Source organism: Notolepis coatsorum (assembly GCF_963971535.1).
Source record: "Notolepis coatsorum genome assembly, chromosome: 1".
Lineage (NCBI taxonomy): Eukaryota > Metazoa > Chordata > Actinopteri > Aulopiformes > Paralepididae > Notolepis > Notolepis coatsorum.
Genome location: NC_140165.1, coordinates 177,621,982 through 177,641,807, shown reverse-complemented (window position 1 = coordinate 177,641,807; position 19,826 = coordinate 177,621,982). Strand labels below are relative to the sequence as shown.

General features: G+C 44.7%; 2 protein-coding genes across 3 annotated transcripts in view; one reads left to right on the top strand and one right to left on the bottom strand.

The window, feature by feature from the left end:
• The window catches only part of psph (phosphoserine phosphatase), a 46,942-nt gene extending 30,979 nt beyond the window's left edge, over nucleotides 1-15,963 (bottom strand). The window contains exons 1-3 of one of the 2 annotated variants that reach the window (XM_084320917.1): nucleotides 15,892-15,963; nucleotides 4,097-4,240; nucleotides 2,964-3,098 (exon numbers count right to left, since the gene is read on the bottom strand). In XM_084320917.1, the coding sequence (XP_084177043.1) occupies nucleotides 2,964-3,098; nucleotides 4,097-4,240; nucleotides 15,892-15,929 (317 nt within the window). In that variant the 5' untranslated portion in view covers nucleotides 15,930-15,963. Of the gene's footprint in view, nucleotides 1-2,963; nucleotides 3,099-4,096; nucleotides 4,241-15,747 lie in introns of both variants that reach the window. The other variant, XM_084320918.1, reaches the window with a different exon arrangement.
• A 397-nt stretch (nucleotides 15,964-16,360) lies between these two features.
• LOC311245756 (T-complex protein 1 subunit zeta) overlaps nucleotides 16,361-19,826 on the top strand; it is a 34,816-nt gene continuing 31,350 nt past the window's right edge. Inside the window, exon 1 of the mRNA XM_084335732.1 lies at nucleotides 16,361-16,560. Within this exon, the coding sequence (XP_084191858.1) occupies nucleotides 16,424-16,560 (137 nt within the window). The 5' untranslated portion in view covers nucleotides 16,361-16,423. The remainder of the gene's footprint in view (nucleotides 16,561-19,826) is intronic.

The window sequence follows — 19,826 nt, the reverse complement described above, 5'->3', positions numbered from 1 at the left end:
CAATGACTTATTTGCGAGAGTATGTCGATGCAGAGCAGCAGATTCAGCTGTTTTCTGGCTCTATCTGGGGACCGCTCAGCAGCGCCCCCCACCCAACAGCTGAATTGCCAATGGCTGAATTGGAGTACTGCACTGTGCCGCTGCAGCTCCGGCTCTGCAGCTGCACATGCACTCGCAAACCCAGCACTAAGCTCTCGCTGACAACGTCGTTGTCATTATTAGAAGCAACGATGAAACAAATTTAATGATTGTTTCGTTCATCGCATAGGCTATTTAATTTTAGCCTATTTTAATACAATTCAAATAATCAAATTGTGCTTAGAGGGAATTATTTTCACCGGACATTAACACCGGAGAGATTAAATATGTCGGACTTCAACAGATTTTGCCGGTCAAATACCGGTAATTACCGGCTAACGGAAAAGCTGGTTGATATATATGTGAAAAAAACTCTGATTATCCCAAGACTGGTAAAATAGATTCCTTACCTCAGATCAGATGTTCTCCAAAAAGATTATTCCAATTCCTGATCGCCATTCCAAATATCGATCGCGTTTATTGATCCAACGCTGGGTGCTCGAAACACATTATTCACACTGTTCTGAGGGACCACAATGACTGCAATCGGCTCGGGTTACATGCCTGATAAGTAAAATGTGGATTCCGGATTTTCTTTTCCCCATGCATTTTCATTCAGTCCAATCCAATGGGTGCATTACCATCCGGGAGACGATAGGGGGCGGTATTTTCCCTGTTCGAGCTCAAAGCCAGTCCCAATGGTAACGTGAGGCTAGATTGATGAAAAATGAATGGAAATCGCTAATAAAAAAATAACGATTAAATAGCGAGATTTCTCATCATTGGCACTCAACGTATGGCATGAAATAACGAGATTTTTCGTGGCTGGCACTCAAAGTGTTAAAGTGACAGTGTAGGTGGATTATGTCCAGTCCATGTAAGTGCCCACTACAGTATATACCATGTACATATGTGCCTTGACAAAATCATCAAGTGTGGGGGGGGGGGGGGGGGGGGCGTGTTTGTCGAGCATGTTTTACATCCGGTAAAACACAAAACTGTGATCGTTACAAAAACATGTTTCAGGTTCGGTAAAATAGACATAGAATATACCTTACCTTAGCCAGAAGGTATTCCAAAAAGAATAATTCCAAGTGATCGCATCGCCATCGCAATTACCCGTGTATATGTCTATACTCGTTTATATGGGAAATAGGCTTCAGGCAACAAAATCTCGAGGCGATCGCTGTGTCTCTCTGTCCAGGCAGGAGGAGGAGGAGGAGCCCTTGCAAAAAAAAATAAGGAAAAAGTGTATCCACACCAAGCCATTCCAGTTTAAAAAGTAGGCGATACTGCCACCTGGTGAGATTCGATCGTCATTGCAATTCCAACATAGGTAGATGAATCACAGACACCTAGAGGCCTCCGGCTGACCATATAGAACAGGGATCAAAGGAAAATATCAAAGGATCACTCGGGTTTTGACGCTCAACGCATGGCGAGATAACCCGACTTTACTCTGGTTTGGCCGTCAAAGAGTTAAAAGGGGAATTAGATTAGATTTTGATTCAAATGTATTTGTGCTGTCATTCTACATTGCAGTACTGTAAAGTGCAAATGTAACAGTAAAGTGTATTAACAATATACAATGTACAAGTGATTAAATGTGATATATATAACAAGCTACCGAGTAATGCTAAACTGTATGTACACTGTCTAATTATGTACAGTGATCTCTTTGAATGGGGAGTCATCCATATCTACGAATCTCAGACATATCATTGTTTTTCTTTCATATTTGAAGTCACTGGTAAATTACTGACAACACAGAATGATTAAGTTGGTTATAAAGGACAATTCTGTAAGAAATCCTTTTGTGTGGATGTGTCATCCAGTGGTTTCTGCCACAGACCAAGGGAAATTAAATGGGATAATGCGTTTACATGCCTCAGCTCAGTATCCCGGCTAATAACGGCTTATCCCAGCTATCACATTAGACTTTCTCGTAGTCGGGATATGAGCTTATCCCAGCTATCACATTAGGCTTTCTCATAGTCGGGATATGAGCTTATCCCAGCTATCACATTAGGCTTTATTATAGTCAGGATATGAGGTTATCCCAGCCTTCTCGTGGTCGGGATATGGGCTTATCCCAGCTATCACATTAGGCTTTCTCATGTGGGATCTCAAGGGATTTCACTTGGTTAAATAAATAATTAATTTGATTGCGCATTGTGTTCTTTGTATCATCATGCCATGTTTATAAATGCCACGTCCTTGTCAAGCCAGTGTTGCGTATAAATTGCTTTTATATACCGTATGTTCTTTTATGTATCTGGCTGTGCCACAAGAATTTCCCCTCAGGGACGATACAGTTTAATTGAACTGGGGATTAGCCAAACACATGTGGGAATTACTTTTTATCAACTTGAACAAGCATGGGCCACAGTAGGGTGACAGCTGAATTGGGTTTTGCTTAGAGAGGCTCAGTCGTTTCTACTGCAGGGTCATAATGTTTTGACAACTTCTGCCATACTTATTTAACCTACTATTATTACCACTTTCAGACAGACACGGTTCTGGTTCTGGAGTCTCAGAACCTTGATGCTTTCTGGCAAACCAGTCATAGGCCTTTCACACTGGCAGGACTCGATGGGGTGGATGGTCTGTGATCAGCTTGTACTGACCTGATACCTGGGGCCAGCTGGTCTGTGATCAGTTTGTACTGACCTGATACCTGGGGCCAGCTGGTCTGTGATCAGTTTGTACTGACCTGATACCTGGGGCCAGCTGGTCTGTGATCAGTTTGTACTGACCTGATACCTGGGGCCAGCTGGTCTGTGATCAGTTTGTACTGACCTGATACCTGGGGCCAGCTGGTCTGTGATCAGTTTGTACTGACCTGATACCTGGGGCCAGCTGGTCTGTGATCAGTTTGTACTGACCTGATACCTGGGGTCAGTTGGGGCGGATGGTCTGTGATCAGTTTGTTCACTTGTTCTCTGGAGCATCGGATGATGGACAGCCGCTCCGTCAGCGCTGTTTTGAACGACACAGAGCCGCCCATGGCGTTGCGAGTCCTGAAAGTTAACAGAAGCACAGAGTAGCACTCTGGGGATGGGATGGGGCTGTATCATCATTACCAGCAGACAAAGCATTACAATGACATGTGCTTTAGAATATAATATAGACCACCACACAGATAACATAGACCACCACACATAGAATGTAGACTAGCACACAGATAATATAGACCACCACACAGAGGATATAGAGTATAGACCACCACACACTACATACATTTCAAACTCAGATAATGTAGACCACCACAGAGAGAATATATACCACCACACACTACACACATATCAAACTCAGATAATATAGACCACCACACACTACATAAAATATAGACCACCACACGCTACATACATTTCAAACTCAAATAATATAGACCACCACACACTACATAAAATATAGACCACCACACGCTACATACATTTCAAACTCAAATAATGTAGACCACCACACACTACAGAGAATATAGACCACCACACGGATCATATATATACCACCACACACTACAGAGAATATAGACCACCACATGGATAATATATACCACCACACACTACAGAGAATATAGACCACCATACACTACAGATATAGAGTAGACCACCACACACTACAGAGAATATAGATAGACCACCACACACTACAGAGAATATAGACCACCATACACTACAGATAATATAGACCACCACACACTTCAGAGAATATAGACCACCACACACTACAGATAATATAGATAGACCACCACACACTACAGAGAATAGACCACCACACACTACAGAGAATATAGACCACCATACACTACAGAGAATATAGACCACCATACACTACAGATAATATAGACCACCACACACTTCAGAGAATATAGATAGACCACCACACACTACAGAGAATAGACCACCACACACTACAGAGAATATAGACCACCATACACTACAGAGAATATAGACCACCACACACTTCAGAGAATATAGACCACCATACAGTACAGAGAATATAGACCACTACATACATTTCAGTGACAGCATCCCCCACACCGCAGAACTTGGCCAGTTCATCGATGCCTTCTTCCTTGATAACCGTGCTGTCCACATCGAAGCAGACGGCCTCTGCTCTCCGGAAGGTTTCCTTCGTCTGTGATATGGTTGTCATTATGCTGGGTGGGAAGACACACACAGGAAAGGGGGCGTTAGACACAGTGTGTTCATTTCTTTGATGAAAAGAAAGAAACTATTCTTCCACATCCCCTTTTTCATCCAATAGGAAATTAGAAGAAAGCTTGAAACAAAATTTAAACGACAATAAAAAGACTGAAAGGGCATGTTGTCTATGTATAATATATTTAGCTATCATATAATAATATATACTTATTATTACACTGTGAATTTCTCCAGTCCTCTCTGAGAGCAACCCCTCCCCCTATCCCCACTCAACTCCAACCCTCACAGACCAATTTTCTTTTTTTTTTAACAAAGTGCCATACCAACCGGGGCTCTTTTACCTAGAGGTTGCTGTTTGATGGCATTAGTTAAGAGAATGATGGACATTCAATTTAATACAAGTAGGTGCAGATTTATTGTTAAATGAACACGCCAACATTTTGGGAAATTAGCTTATGTTCTTCTCCAGAGAGAGACAAGAAGATACCAGTTTCCTCTCTGTGCGTTCAGTAGAAAGCTATCTGGCTGCACGTTAGCCTAGCTTAGCACAATGAATGGAAGCAGACAGTGCCGGTTAGCCTAGGCATTGTCCAACTAAAACCTCTCTCGAAGGCTAACCGGCACTGTCCGCTTCCATTCATTGTGCTAAGCTAGGCTAACGTGCAGCCAGATAGATTTCTACTGAACGCTACTTTCCCAAAAGGTGATAATGTGTAAATGTCAATTGTCAATCAATACATTTCCCATGAACAGCTTTGCAACTTTCTTTCTATTTTTGCTTGCAGACTTTCTACAGAGCCAATTATTGGTTTCTGGTTGAAGTGGCTGCATATTTGTTTTCCATTCAATTCCATTGAATACCCAGCGCCCTGTGTAGTACGCTAAATGTTCACATCTCGTTCATATAAAGTCAGCCCATGTTTTTGTGTTGTTGTTGTTGTTGTTGTTGTTTTTTACAAATTTAAACAACAAAATAGATTTGTCTGTGTTCTTTGTAGAAATACAGGAACGTAAGGTTATGTATATAACCAAGTTCTATGAATACTGGTGACGCTCGGAGTGATCTGCACGCACTTCACTTCGTGCACGAGCACTGAATAAAAAATTCCACAATGTACCTTTACATCCCAACATTCGTCTGGCCACACCCCTATCCGCTTACCTTCATAAGCAGGTGTGTGGTCACCTACTCGCCTCCTTCCCAAACTTTCACCACAAGGCGAGATCAAGGGCCGCAGTGGCGTCCTGATGCTGAGCGTCACCAGTATTCATAGAACTTGGTTATATACATAACCTTACGTTCCATTTCATACTGGCTGCCGCTCAGCGTCATCTGCACTACAGGAGCTGAGCGGGAGCCTGAAGCTCGACAAATGTACCCCACTGAGGCCCCCCACAACCATCAGACCGGGGAGGACCGAGCCCCCCGACCCTCCCTAATGGAGGATACCCTCCCTATTGGAGGACGGGAGGGAGACGGATCCGACCGTGCGAAGAGGACCTCAAGCAACTCAACGCACAGGGTGAGCAGATCGTGGCTTGACCCCACGACTACGCACACGCACAACCCGCATGACCAACCGACTCAAGTTACACGTATATCGAGCGTAGTAGAACAGTAAGTTCCTACACTCTGCCCCGACAACTTGACAACAACAGACCCTACATACGGGTCTAAACTCACGGAAGCCGTCGTTAAATAGAAACGTGCCTAGTGACGTTTGCTATGACGGGGGGAAACCCAAGACTCAATCGCCTGTGATAGGTGCGGAGTCTGGGAACCCCCCCCCCCCCCCCCGTGCCAAGCTGCCTAACAGCTTGACCCTGACCGAATGAAAAGAGAGTCCCAGAAACCCCCTGACCAATCAGAAGAGGGAAGGAGGGGTTTATCCGGTACCCCCTCGCAAGCCCAACCCTCGCATATGACAACAACAACAGCCATGATACCTTCAGTAGCAATGCCAATGAATAGCGCAAGCTAATCCAATGCACGCTAGCCACAGACACATCTGTGAACAGGGTTTATAGCAAGGCCAAGTTGTGTGTGTGTGAACCCGACACCCGTATCTATGTTGTAAGACACAGAAAAATCTGATAGAGAGAGAGAGCGGCTGAGCTCTTATTCCCAGCGGAAGAGTGCTTGTTCTCTAGTAGGCGCTGGAGGACCCGGCGGACATGCTGGATGTGTGCTTCCGCGTTTTCTCTGATTGGCCATGACGCCCATGTGACCACGGCAGCGCGAGAGAGCTGCAGCGCGGAAATAGGCTGTCTATTGCCTCGCGCTGCAGCGCGGAAATAGGCTGTCTATTGCCATTCTCTAAGACAAACTCTAACCTTAACCAGCTCCTTAACAGCACCTAAACTTAACCCTTCTAACCTTAACCAACTCCGAAACAATGCCTAACCTTAACCTTAAGTTAACATGCCTAAACTTAACCGGCGAAAGAATGCATGTTAAAAAAAAAATAAAAAATGAAGGGATTCGAACTTGTCACCAACGGACCGCAGGACCGCAGGGCTACCAGTTGAGCTAAGCGTCGAATGAAAAACATCAGGGATTACGGCTACATAATGCCGCAAGCTCTGCCGCTCCGCTCCGCGGGGCGTGTCGCAGCCAATCAGGGAAAACGCGGAAGCACTCGGCAGCACTCTTCCTCTGGGAATAAGCAATAAGCGGCTGAGCCGCGGTACGTTTTCATACGAGCATTACTGCTAACCAACACAATAGTGTTGCAGCTCAATATCACTGTTTAAGCAACAGAGCACACAACTAACCTCTACCTTTATGTGGAGATTCAGGTCAAGGCAGAAAAAACCCTTTTTCAACCGAGTGTAGGCTGCAGGCCTTGCTTAAGCTCCAACATGAAAGTAACGTCTAGCCCTCCCATCAAACCCATACTAGCGAAAGATTCACACGTTGCATCCCCATCATATGTTTGGTGAATAAACACACAGTTTGTTAACAAAAAATACAGTCCCTCCTTAGGAGGGACTCTTTATTTTTCAACAAAAATCATAGTGGGGCCGGGAAGGGAACAGAGGGGGACCACAGAGGGAAAAAGTAAATGAATTTAGCGACGCCTGCCACGAGCCGCTCTGGGCTTTCCACCCCGTGGAGCCCCGGAGGGAAAGTAAACGATCGGCGGCTGGTCTCGACGATCCCTACCTTCACCTCCGGGCGTAGATGGGCCGGCTGCAGTGGCGGAGGCGCCCTCTCTCCTCCTGGCCTTCTTCGCCGAAGGTCCAGCAGTGGCGGTGGTAGCAGCGGCGGCCACGGCGGAGGAACCTCGACGACGCGGCGGCCGTCTGACTCCACCGGCAACATCGGGCGGGGGAAAATGAGGCTGGAGCACAGAGCGCTCCTCCTGCATCTCCCTGCAGGTTGAGGTCATCAGCTGCAGTGCCGACCCGAATAGTCCAGCCTCGGAGAGGGGTGCCGTCAGAAGGGGAGTCCTCTTCTTCTCCGGCACACGCGCCTGCTCCAGCCAAAGATGGCGCTGGATCAGAGTGGCCAGGGCAGGGCACGCACTTTCCCAGCGGCTATAGCCTGCGGCTGAATCAGATGCAGGATGGCTCCTGCCGACTGGGCGAGCTGATCATGCTGTAAATCAGTCAGCTCCGTGCCGCCCGTCAATATCCTGGACATGAATCTCGCCAGCTGTGCGATGTTAGAAGTGGCAGCTAGAGATTGTGTTCCGGAGATAAATGACTGGTCGCTCCAAAATGCCAATCGCCTCGCCGATTTCCCTTGGGGAACCGGCTTCCGTAACGGCTCCCACACCACCTCAGGACAAAGGAGCGCCGCCATCGGCCTATCAAGCCGTGGCACGCCCTCCTTCATGCCGTCTACCAAACCCGCCACCCGCGTGACTTGCATGTAGGCGGGAGTAAGGCCCATGATGTGGGAGACCACCTGGCCCTGACGGACGTAGGCCGTCATTGAGGGGAAAAATGGGTAGACAACGTCCACCCCTCTCACCGGGCGACGTTGCCATAGATGACCTATGAGATCGTCAGGGACAGGAACAGGCAGTGGCTGCGGCAGCGGCACGCCGTTTGCGACTGCCGCCGCCGCCATGAGCTCGGGGAACAAAGCATGCAGTTCCCCCTGCATACTTTCCTCCTCCAAGCCCGCGTCCCTCACATACAGCAGACTACTGGTTAAGGAGCCACATTCTGATGTGGCTGATAGCAGGGCATCCCGCCGCCGAGTCGGAGGTTCTAACCCAACATCTGCAGACGAGGAACCCCAAGGAGACATCTCACCCCCCTCCAGTGTTACCTGGACAGGCAGGGGACATGTCTCCACCGGGCCTTCAAACAAGAACCCGTCCGCCTCTATCATGTAGTCCTCTGTCTCCACCGACGCAACCTCATCCGGCTCCAGCAACTCACCAAAACCAGGCCGTTCGCGTCTGCAAGCCACCATCTTGCGACGGGAGCGAGCTGACGCAAAAAGTTTGCGTCTCAAATCCCCCGCAACCAAAGGAGCCGGCCGCCCAACAGCGGACGACTCCCCGGAAGCAGAGGAACCAGAGCCGGAACCAGGCCATCGCACAGGAGACGGCACTGGTGCACCAGCTCCTTGGAGAGGCAAACTACCCATCGGACGCCTACCAGGCGTGGCTGCCGACCACGAGAGAGGCCTCAACCCCGCTCCAAGACGCACGACAGAGGCGGCGATGGAGAACCGCTGGTGAAGATTAGCGTTGCGAGCGCGACCCTCCGAAGTAGACATTATGACTTAGGTTTTTTCTTTCGAAATATATGAGAAGAAAAAAGCAAGAAAAAATGTAAACACGTCTCAACTTTCTTCAGCTAACAACCTCGTCAAGTGTGGGATCTACCGAAGGCACTTCCTTGTGGTGAAAGTGAAGAAGGAGGCGAGTAGGTGACCACACACCTGCTTATGAAGGTAAGCGGATAGGGGTGTGGCCAGACGAATGTTGGGATGTAAGTTTTCAAGTTCAAGTTTCAAGTTTCTTTAATAGTTGTCATACAGAAGTACAGAATACTTTTGTACAAAATGCTTCTTACTGTTGCGCTCCAGAGACTGTGCATGACAAGATAAGTATGAAATAAAAACATAGTAAAAATTAGAAGAAAAAAAAAGAGGTCACAGTGTTCAATTTAGACATATGTACAATGTTCGTAGACGTAGTTACCATACAATATACAATACTGTGCAGTGTACTAATATACAATACTATATAGTGCAAGGCATAAATGGACGAGGTGCAGTTTAGGTACAATTCACAGTAGGTGTACGAGTTGTAGTGCAAATCCTTTATCAATAAATATAAAGTGTAAGTGTGTTTGTGTGATCTAAAGTGTGGAGAGTGGGTGCTGCAGTGTGTTGTTTGTTTGAGTGAGTGTGTGTGTGCGTGTGGGTGTGTGTGCTGTGTGCATTTGATGGTTGTTGCATAGTGATTATTGTTCGTTTAGCGATTATTGTTCGTTTAGCAGCCTGATGGCCTGGGGATAGAAGCTCCTTCTGAGTCTTTCTGTGCTCGCCATAAGACTCCGGTATCGCTTGCCTGACGGCAGCAGTTCAAAGAGGCAGTTGTTCGGGTGGCTCGAGTCCTTAATAATTCTCTTAGCCTTCCCCTTGCACCGCTTGTTGTAAATGTTCTGGAGGGTGGGAAGCCCCCCTCTAATTGTGCGTTCGGCTGAACGTGTCACTCTTTGTAGTCTGCTACGGTCTTGTGCAGTGCTATTCCCAAACCAGGAGGTGATGTTGCCGGTCAGGATGCTCTCTATTGTACATGAGTAGAAGTTCCTAAGGATCTTCTGACTGACTTGGAACTTCCTTAGGCGCCTGAGGAAGTAGAGGCGTTGTCGTGCCTTCTTCACAACACTGTCAATGTGTGTGGTCCATGTCAAGTCCTCGGATATGTGGGCTCCGAGGTACTTGAAACTGTTCACTCTCTCAACTGGTGCCCCGTCGATGCTGAGGGGGCTGTAGTCCTTGACCCCCGACCTCCTGAAGTCCACAATCATCTCTTTTGTTTTGCTGACGTTCAGGGAGAGGCAGTTCTCCTGACACCACTGTGACAGGTTCTCTACCTCTTCCAGGTAGGCCCTTTCGTCGTTGGCAGAGATCAGGCCCACCACTACTGTGTCATCAGCAAATTTGATGATGGTGTTGTTGTTCCGCTGTGCTACGCAGTCATGTGTGTACAGGGAGTAGAGGAGGGGGCTCAGAACACAGCCCTGGGGGGCCCCTATGTTGAGCGTGATGGATGAGGAGGTGCAGTTGCCGGCTCTTACCACCTGGGGTCTGCCCGTCAGGAAGTCCAGGACCCACTGGCACAGGTCATAGTTCAAGCCCAGGTCCCTGAGCTTGGCTATGAGTTTGGAGGGGACTATGGTATTGAATGCTGAGCTGTAGTCGATGAACAGCATTCTCACATAGTTCCCCTTCCTCTTGTCCAGATGTGATGCTGCTGTGTGCAGCACATGGGCTATGGCGTCCTCCGTGGACCTGTTGGGGCGATATGCAAATTGCAGAGGGTCCAGGTTGATGGGGAGGGAGGAACAGATGTAGCCCTTCACTAGCTTCTCAAAGCACTTCATGGCTATGGAGGTGAGGGCTACAGGGCGGTAGTCGTTGAGGCAAGCGGGCGTAGATTTTTTGGGTACAGGGATGATGGTGGACTTCTTCAGACAGGTGGGGATGACGGCCTGTTCCAAGGACAGGTTGAAGATGTCAGTGAATACCGGGGCCAGTTGGTCGGCACAGACTTTTAGGACGCGGCCGGGGATGCCGTCCGGTCCTGCTGCCTTCCTGATATCCAAAGGTACATTGTGGAATTTTTTATTCAGTGCTCGTGCACAAAGTGAAGTGCGTGCAGATGACGCTGAGCGGCAGCCAGTATGAAATAGAACACAGCATCTCTCTCACTCAGGGTTCGAAATTAACGGGGGCTCGGGGCAAAATGCCCTCGAAAATCAGTTAAGGGGGGCAGAAAATGCCCCCGACAGTTTACTAATTATATATATAATTATATATATGATCTACAGTGCGAGCATTTCCCTTGTATTTGCCCCTAATAATATGTGTGTGTGCGCGACCCGCAAAAATCATTTACTCGAGACGAGTGACGATTACAAAACAGCTCCGCTGTTAATAGTCCCACATTACACAAGGCGCATAAGCGTCCAATCACAGTAGCGCCCGAAAACAAAGTCACGGTACCGGCTTCAGACAACGCAAAAAAATCAGCCAGCCATGAAGCCCATTCATTTTTATTTTGAGCAAAAGAGAGACGAGGAGAAAGAGGAATCCGGCTGACATGGTTTTTTGAAGTGATATTCGCACGTGTTTTTGCGGGTCCAGTCCCCACGGTGTGTTGACAGAATTCGCAAAACACCTTATCGACTGAAGCATAAAAGTCATTAGGATACTGCTCTGCTCTGAATTTAGGGCTTAGTGGGGAATTTCTTCCGACGTTAACGTTAACGACGCACCGAAGCAGCTAGACGCTTGGACATTTCTCCGTGTTGTGTGTAACACGCAGCGGTCCCCGCCTCCCTAGCTCCTTGCAACAAACGTTCCACCCAAAAACGGAATTTCTATTTCATAATGAATTAAATAATTGTATAAAGAATTTTCAATGTTCTGTCATCTAATAATATATTCCATTACCTTTCCTATCTGTATCAAAGTCAAAATGTTGGTATCATAACAACACTACAACATACAAAAGCAGCTTGACAACCGATATCCTTTGCGTTTGATTGAAAACTTTATTAACAGATTGCAGAATGGGTACTGTTGTGAAGGGCCAGATTAAAACTGAGAATCTACCTTTATTGTTTGATATACTTTGTATATTATTTATATATACACGGAATATCCCTTTACCTGCGTTCAAACCACCAGAGTAATATTCGCTCTCCTTATTGGACAGCGCCCTAGGCGCCACCTCGCAAGCCCCCAACGTCAGGTTCAAAGACAAGTTCAGGCATGTCAGAACATGCCCGGAGACAGCGTATTGATCCCAGACAAGGACTGCGGTTTGGGACTAGATAATCACTTAAGTATATATACAGCGCAAGGTGCGCACAGCAGTCGTCGATCACCTGCTTGTCCATCTAAACAAGCCAACGTAGTTCATCGTGTAAATTGAGCACTTGTGCGTTGAGAACATGTGCGAATAGAATAGTAAAGTGTCAGAGTTTAATGCAGTAACGTCAAGTTCGACCTAATCTAATGTGAAGTAAATAGTCGTTCATTTATTGTATATCGTGCAACCACAGTTCGTTCGTGTGTAGCATTACCCAGCGGTTCGTCGTGTTTTAGCTAGTGTACCTTAGCCAGGGTGTGTGGCCTAAATACGTCGCCCGCACCCGAGGAGGCCTAGTCGGAGAACCGTTGGACATGTGCACAGGAGAACCAGCGTCGGCGATTGCAGAACCATTACTGGTTGGATTATATTGATTTGGAACGTGTTACCCGGAGAAGAGCCTCGTTGATTTCCACTGTCGTTTGGGATTCAACCTCGTGAGGATTACAACTCGGGCTGGCCTCATGGACAGAGGCTGGCTGGCTGTCATCATTGCTATCGAGCATTTGGATTACAGTTATTGCTTTGCTGCTGATCGTTGGATTTACAAGGACCGACTCCTGTACGTGGAGTCTCTTTATTCTTCATTGAATCAGACTGAGTATCCGAACATTCCTCTACCCTCCAGGCCTTACACCCCGGAGGGAACCCATTGTCTCCAGGCGGTACCAGCGTTGCCTTATATAGTTGCTATTATACGACAGGTGGCGTCAACTTAGACCCATCGTAGGAATCCTGCTATTCCCAGTGACTCATGCTGCTGACTGACTTTATTCATATTCTTCGCCATACAAGCGCGACCCTAATTCTCATTCTGTAACTAGTGATGCACGATATATCGGCCGATATGGCCGTTTTTTTACACATCGGTATCGTACCGATATCAAGATAGGACCGATATTAAAAAAAATAAAATAAAAAATAAAAGTTTTTTTTTTTTTTTTTTTTTATGTTTTTTTTTTCTTTTTACATGTTTTGGCCTTAAATAGTTTCAAAATATCAGTCATTTCTGAAAATAAGTTACAAAAGTAAAAAAAATCAGCGTTTTGGAAAATAGCTCTTTATTTGATTATCATAAAAAAGTGTTTTCTATACAGAGATATCGACATCGGTAAATATCGGTATCGGCCAGAACAGCAATATTAATATCGGTTATCGGTATCGGCCACAATTTTCACATCGGTGCATCACTATCTGTAACCTAATGTTGCATAATAATAAAATACCCTCAAATACTATTTCTTTGTCAATGCCGTGTTCTTGTGAGTGTTCACCATCTATATTTGATGTACTGTCTGGCCAGTAATTAAAGTACATAACTAGCAGTGGTTTAATCTATCACAATCTTTAATACAGTCAGGGTTTTGTAACCCCTCAGTTACAGGTACAATACAGTACAGCTCAATACACACAATTGTTAAGGGGATGCAGACCAGAGAAAGACTTTCGTCTTGTTTACATCAGGGTCCCCCATTTTCAATTCATAGTGTGCACACGCACAGTATAATATGCATGTGATAAATAGTTAATAAACTCTGTGTTACTTGAACAATTTTCACTGTGCTCCTAAATTTCTTTGTGTGCTCCTAAATTTTTATTTAGATCTTATTAACATTTTATTTAGGAGCACATGTGCTCCTTGGGAAAAAGGTTAGCGTAGAGCCCTATATATGGAGACATTAACATTACATTATCAAACATAGGGACGAAGACTGTAAAAAAAAGTGTCAACAATGTTTTATAATCCTTATGTTAATTTTCATCATAAAAATGCAGTGCCCCCGAAATACAAAAAAAGCCCCCGAAAATAAAAATAAAAAAGCCCTTGAAAAAAAATGTTAATTTCTAACCCTGCTCACTGTGATGGGTCTACTCTACATTGAACAAAATACAACAATTTTACTGATATGGATAATAGCTACATAATAATGTTTAGTAAATAAACAATAGTTTGTGTTGAGTAAAACGACACAAGTAAAGTGACTGGAATGATTCAAATGGAACTAAAACAAATAAACGTTTTTGTCAAAAGGTTATGCATGCAGTGACTTTTAAGGATTTAGGCCTGTATCAGAGTGAACGGTGCATCTGAGGACAAATCTAATCACTGTCATTAGACTTCAGCTGACACTGTGGTCACGAGCTGGAAATGGTGAAGTAAGTAACGTGAGGCCTGCTGGAGATAACTCCTGGAGACAGACAAGCCATGGTATTGTGGTAATTACTGTGACTATAACATTACAAATCCAGTATAACTCAATGGCAATAAGTTCATTATTATATCATGTTCACAGAAAGAGTTGGGTATAGCACACTCCTTATAGCCTTGTATATAACACTATTGGCATCACAAAAGGATGATTTAAGTAAAATAGGTTGTGTAACTTAGGGTAGCCTACACTGTAAAAAAATAAATAAAAATCAGGAAATTCACTGTATTATTTTACAGATTACCTTTGTTTTTCTACTTTAAGTGTAAATACCATAAAAATACAGTAAATTACCTTTTATCAAAATATTAACCATTAAATAAAGGTTGTAATCTGTAAATGTATTTGACAGTAAGTATTTGGAAACCAGACATTTACCGTTTTCTTGCAGCTTTTTATCTTAGAGTGTATAGCCATAAAGGGTTAGAACATCATTCATAGGTTATTTCTATAATATTGTACTGCTGATTTGTTTTCGGCTTAGGAGATATTTCCTGGACTGTCCAATGCCATTGTAATAATAATGTCAAATGTCAGTTATGTTTAAGGGCAGATTTCCCCTTTAATCAATACAATGTCTGAAATGAAATAACACTTAAATGTGTGCCACTGCCTGCATAGACCAATCGATTCCAAATGGCCTTGTGTTCACGTTCCTATGGCTATACACAGTATTGTTCACATACCGGTAGTTCACATTTTCTCCTATAGCCGTCAGCATTTACTGCAAGGACTGTGGAAACTTAAGTAATACCACAATTACCCCCCCCCCCCCCCCCCCCATCCACCCAGCTAGAACCGTTTTTATTGCTACAACCTGCCGTGCACATAAGGACCACAAATCAAGCCCAAACGGGAACGCCAACGGATAATTATGAATATGGTATGCAGCCAAATTCAAAAGTGCACCCAACCAACACTGTCAGAAAAATGGAACACTGTGTACACAGGCCGCCTAACACCAATCTGAGTTGATGGGGCAACGAAATCGACAGATTCTGTAAAAAATGTTGCGTCACCCCCATGGCCATGCATGCACACTGCACAGTGAGAAGGCTGGCCTGCGCTCAGAAGGAAGGATAAAGGCTGTAGCATTTTGGTCCAGCAAACCGTTTTCTTGCCAACACTTTGGCAAAGCAACAATAGACAAGTGCAAGTAGTGAATCACATTGAATATCAGTGGTAAACATTTGGTGCGTTAGCTTTGAATAGCGGTGTAATTACCTGTCATGTGCAATCCACGTCTCTCTCCGCTACATAAACACTCACTTCTAGTGTCAGGATCGTTGTGCTATTCCGGCTGCAGGACTGGGTCACTTTCTTGCTGGAAATGAGCAAAACGTGTGCAAATGAGTGGTTGCTACTTACTGGTAACCACAGCGTTGATATGGCCCCCACTTCAGCATTGGCCAACTGCCCCTTGATGCACTCAATGGGTTCACTGACTAGGAAGGGAACGCTGCACGTTGTGCCAATCAAAAGAGAAGCCGGTGAGTTGATACCCGCCCACAAATCAGCACATCCATACAGCTCAGCTGAGCAGAACAGCGCCATCAAGTGTGTATTCATGAAAGTGAATTATTTTCTAAAGAAAATAATAATAATAAAAATAAAATATCAGCACACATCATCTAAATTACATCAGATGTATTGCCAGTCATTTATGTCTGACACAGTTTCTAGCGGACTAGAATTATAATTTTGCTGCAGAGGGTTAAAACCAAAAGAATACAATTGACATCAGATACAACCTATCATAAAAGCGACCCATTGGCCAATAAATGGCATGGGCATTGGACGTGGTGACGTAGGTCCACGTGACGCACGGAGAGTTCCAGAAGCAGTGTTACAAAGCTCTGCTACGCATCACAACGTGGATTGACGGGGGAATTTTTTCATAATGTCTGCTATAAAGGCACTAAATCCAAAAGCCGAGGTCGCTCGGGCACAGGCTGCCCTCGCAGTGAATATAAGTGCTGCCCGTGGTCTTCAGGATGTTCTCAAAAGTAACCTGGGACCGAAAGGAACAATGAAAATGTGAGTTTTCTTTAGCTAGCTATGTTAGCTTAGCTGCAGACATACGGCAAAAGCATGACTGGCGATGGAGATACATGTCTTAAAACTGACTCGCTTCACTAAAACTGTCACTTAACTACACAGCTTCAATTTCTTTAGACGTGTCAATATAGCCGGGAAAAGTATATATATTTCGGGTGGCGAAGCATGGCTCGAAATATATATAGGATTCACGACACTTCTGTAACGGTGACTTTACGTTATTCTGGGTGTGGTGTGGCCATACCACGGAGGCCGGTTAACGTAAGTCGCTGTGCGGATACACTATAATTAAGCCAAGTGTATCCACTGGCCATCAGTAAGCATAACTGATTTTCTAAAACTGATATAATAGTTTGTGTCTCGACTCATCTGGGCCCGTCATTCCTGCCTCCTTGAAGTTGCGCCGCATCACCAATCGGGTCGTTATTGGGATCGTATGGTGATATTTGGCTAAGCAGAAGTTCTACCATGATTATAAGAATTCTTATAAATCTGGTAGTTGCTAATGTTGTAATTGTAAACTTGGCTACCAATGCAAATTACTGGGTGTATGAGTGAAGTGGATGCGGCTGTGACCCTGAGCTGACGGAGAGTGGAAGGACTAGGCTGTCGGTTTTGATTGATTGATTGAAAAGTTTATTAACAGATTGCAGAATGGGTACAGTACAGTACAGCTCAATATACATACAATTGTTAAGAGGATGCAGACCTGAGAAAGACTTTCGTCTTGTTTCCATCAGGGTCCCCCATTTTCAATTCATCATATGACATACAGATAGACAGACAGTACTGCTACATCTATACATTTATGACATACCAGATTTTCAAATACAGTACTGTTTGTGATACTAAAAAAATCCAGAAGAAGAGTATATACATTTGACATAGAAACTGTGCATTGGGGGAGGTTGGGTAGGTGGGGTGGGGCTGTACATTGGAGGTTGGGGGGGGGGGGGAACTGTACATTGGAGGAGGTTGGGTAGTGGGGTGGGGTTGGGTGGGGCTGTACATTGGAATACTGACAAAGCCATGCTTGGTCTTTATTGTACAACTGGGTTAGGACATTTGTAGGGGCCAGTTTTGAATTGCAGTCTCCCGTAGGTGTTCTTTGAGAGTTTTCTCTTGTGTAGCTCAGTTTGAGGAAAAGCCATATCAATCAAATCCTTTATTTAACCAGATAAGCATCATTGATATTAAAATCTCTTCCAAGAGCGATCTGGCCATGCAAGGCAGCAGAACGTTTCAACATAAAAAAGAACACAATAAAATACAGATAAAACATTCACAGCAAGATCCAATTTCAGGCAAGCTACCAAACACACTTTGCACTGTCCAATGGAACTGAATTTGGTTTTAAAGATGGTTTTAAGTCCTGGCAATTTTAGGTCCTCCGAGTCCTGTAGCTTGTTCCAGGATGGAGCAGCATATTTAAAAGCCCATTTTCCCAATTCAGTTCTCATATGAGAACTGAATCTACCGGCCAGTGGCGGGTAGATGGGAAAAATCTACCTGCCAAGCATATTTCTTACCAGCCAAAAAAAACGCATTTTTGTGTCTCATATATATAACAAATAATTCCGTAAATTTCAAGTAGATAGGGTATTATGTTGAAGAATACACTTAAATAAGAGGCCAGAGTATTTTAAGCAAATTATTTTAATATATTTATTGATGATTGATTAATCAATACAGGTCAATTCAATCTTAAGCTTAAATTGTAACCTACTGTTAAACATCATCAGACTCCTCAGTCCTCACTCTACCCTCTGCAGGATTTAACAGAACATAATAAAATGTGAAGGTTTTATAAGCCTAACTTAAACCTCCTCAATCATGTCCTCATCAGAGTCCACAATCTCATTGATTTACTACCGATGACAAACGTGTTGTTTCTGTTTTTCTTTTTGCCTTTGACTGTGAGAAAATAATAATCACACACAGGGATAATGGCTTGTTATAGCAGACTTAATGATTTTAGAATATTTCAGATAATGAAATGAAATGGTCATCAACTATCCAGTTAGTATTTATAGTGTAACGTTTGGCTTTAAATCATATTGAACATAGAGAGCGAGCGAGAGAGCCCCCCCCCCCCCGTCCCCCCCCCCCCGTCTGAGTTGCCGTAGACAGTTGATGATGTCACACACACTACTAGACTGTGAGGATGTCAACACGGAACCTGGATGCCCGATGCATGAAGCGATATAAAGAAACCAATAGCCAATAAATGTGAAGTTATCTTTGAACCCCTGTTGTCAAGCCTCGTTAATATAACCCCTTTCCTCACTAATGGAACTGGTTTTGTGGACTCACTGATGGTGCTTTGAGCGTTTCCAGGGTTAGCAGCTAACGCTAATTAGCTTAGCTTAGTCAGCTCATGGTCTGTGGTCTGTCTATAATGACATGATGGGAAAAGCTATGCGAAACGTTCTTTTGTTAGGTGGTCCCGCTCTCGCTGCCGCGGTGGGTTTTCTTTTTAGCTGTCGGCTTACTCTTTCCATAGTTACACATTATTTGTAACCCATTTAAAGTTATTAAGCTAACGTTAGCTCCCTACAGTGCAAGCAGGCACCACGGGCAGTCAGGACAGAAGAGTAGTGGATGTGACATCGGTAAACAAGCCACAAATTAGGCCTGTCGTAAGACCAAAACACACGGCAGTTTTAATAATTTTACATGACTATTTGGTTGTCCGCCACATGGTGGACAGACCTCTCAGTCTCACTCGCCAAACCTAAAATCTGCCCGCCAATGGTGGGTGGCGGGCTCTAATTTCGTGCCCTGTCTGGAAGGGCTCAAAAATAAAAACGTCAATTGATATTTCCGTAGCCTTTTTTTAGTTGATCTAAATGTGACTGATTGTGTTAAATGGGCATATAATATCGTCTCATATCGATCGCAGGCACCTGAATCGAATCGTATCGTATCGTGGCAGACTTTGTGATATCGGCAAATATCGTATCGTTGTCCAAAGAATCGATATCGTATCGTATGAAGCTGGTGATTCCCACCCCTAGTATTTGCCCTTTTCGAGCTCAGACCCATTCCCAATGATAACGTCAGGCTGGAATCGCTGGATGGATGAAAAATGTATGGATATTGCTAGGCCTGCCGCGATAAGCAATAAATCGATTAATTGCCGCGATAATTAAAATGAATGCAATGATTTTGACGGGCGCGATTAATTGCTATTTGCGCGTTTGTTTTAATGAGGCGGACCCAGTGCCCCTTGTCAGTCACTGTCC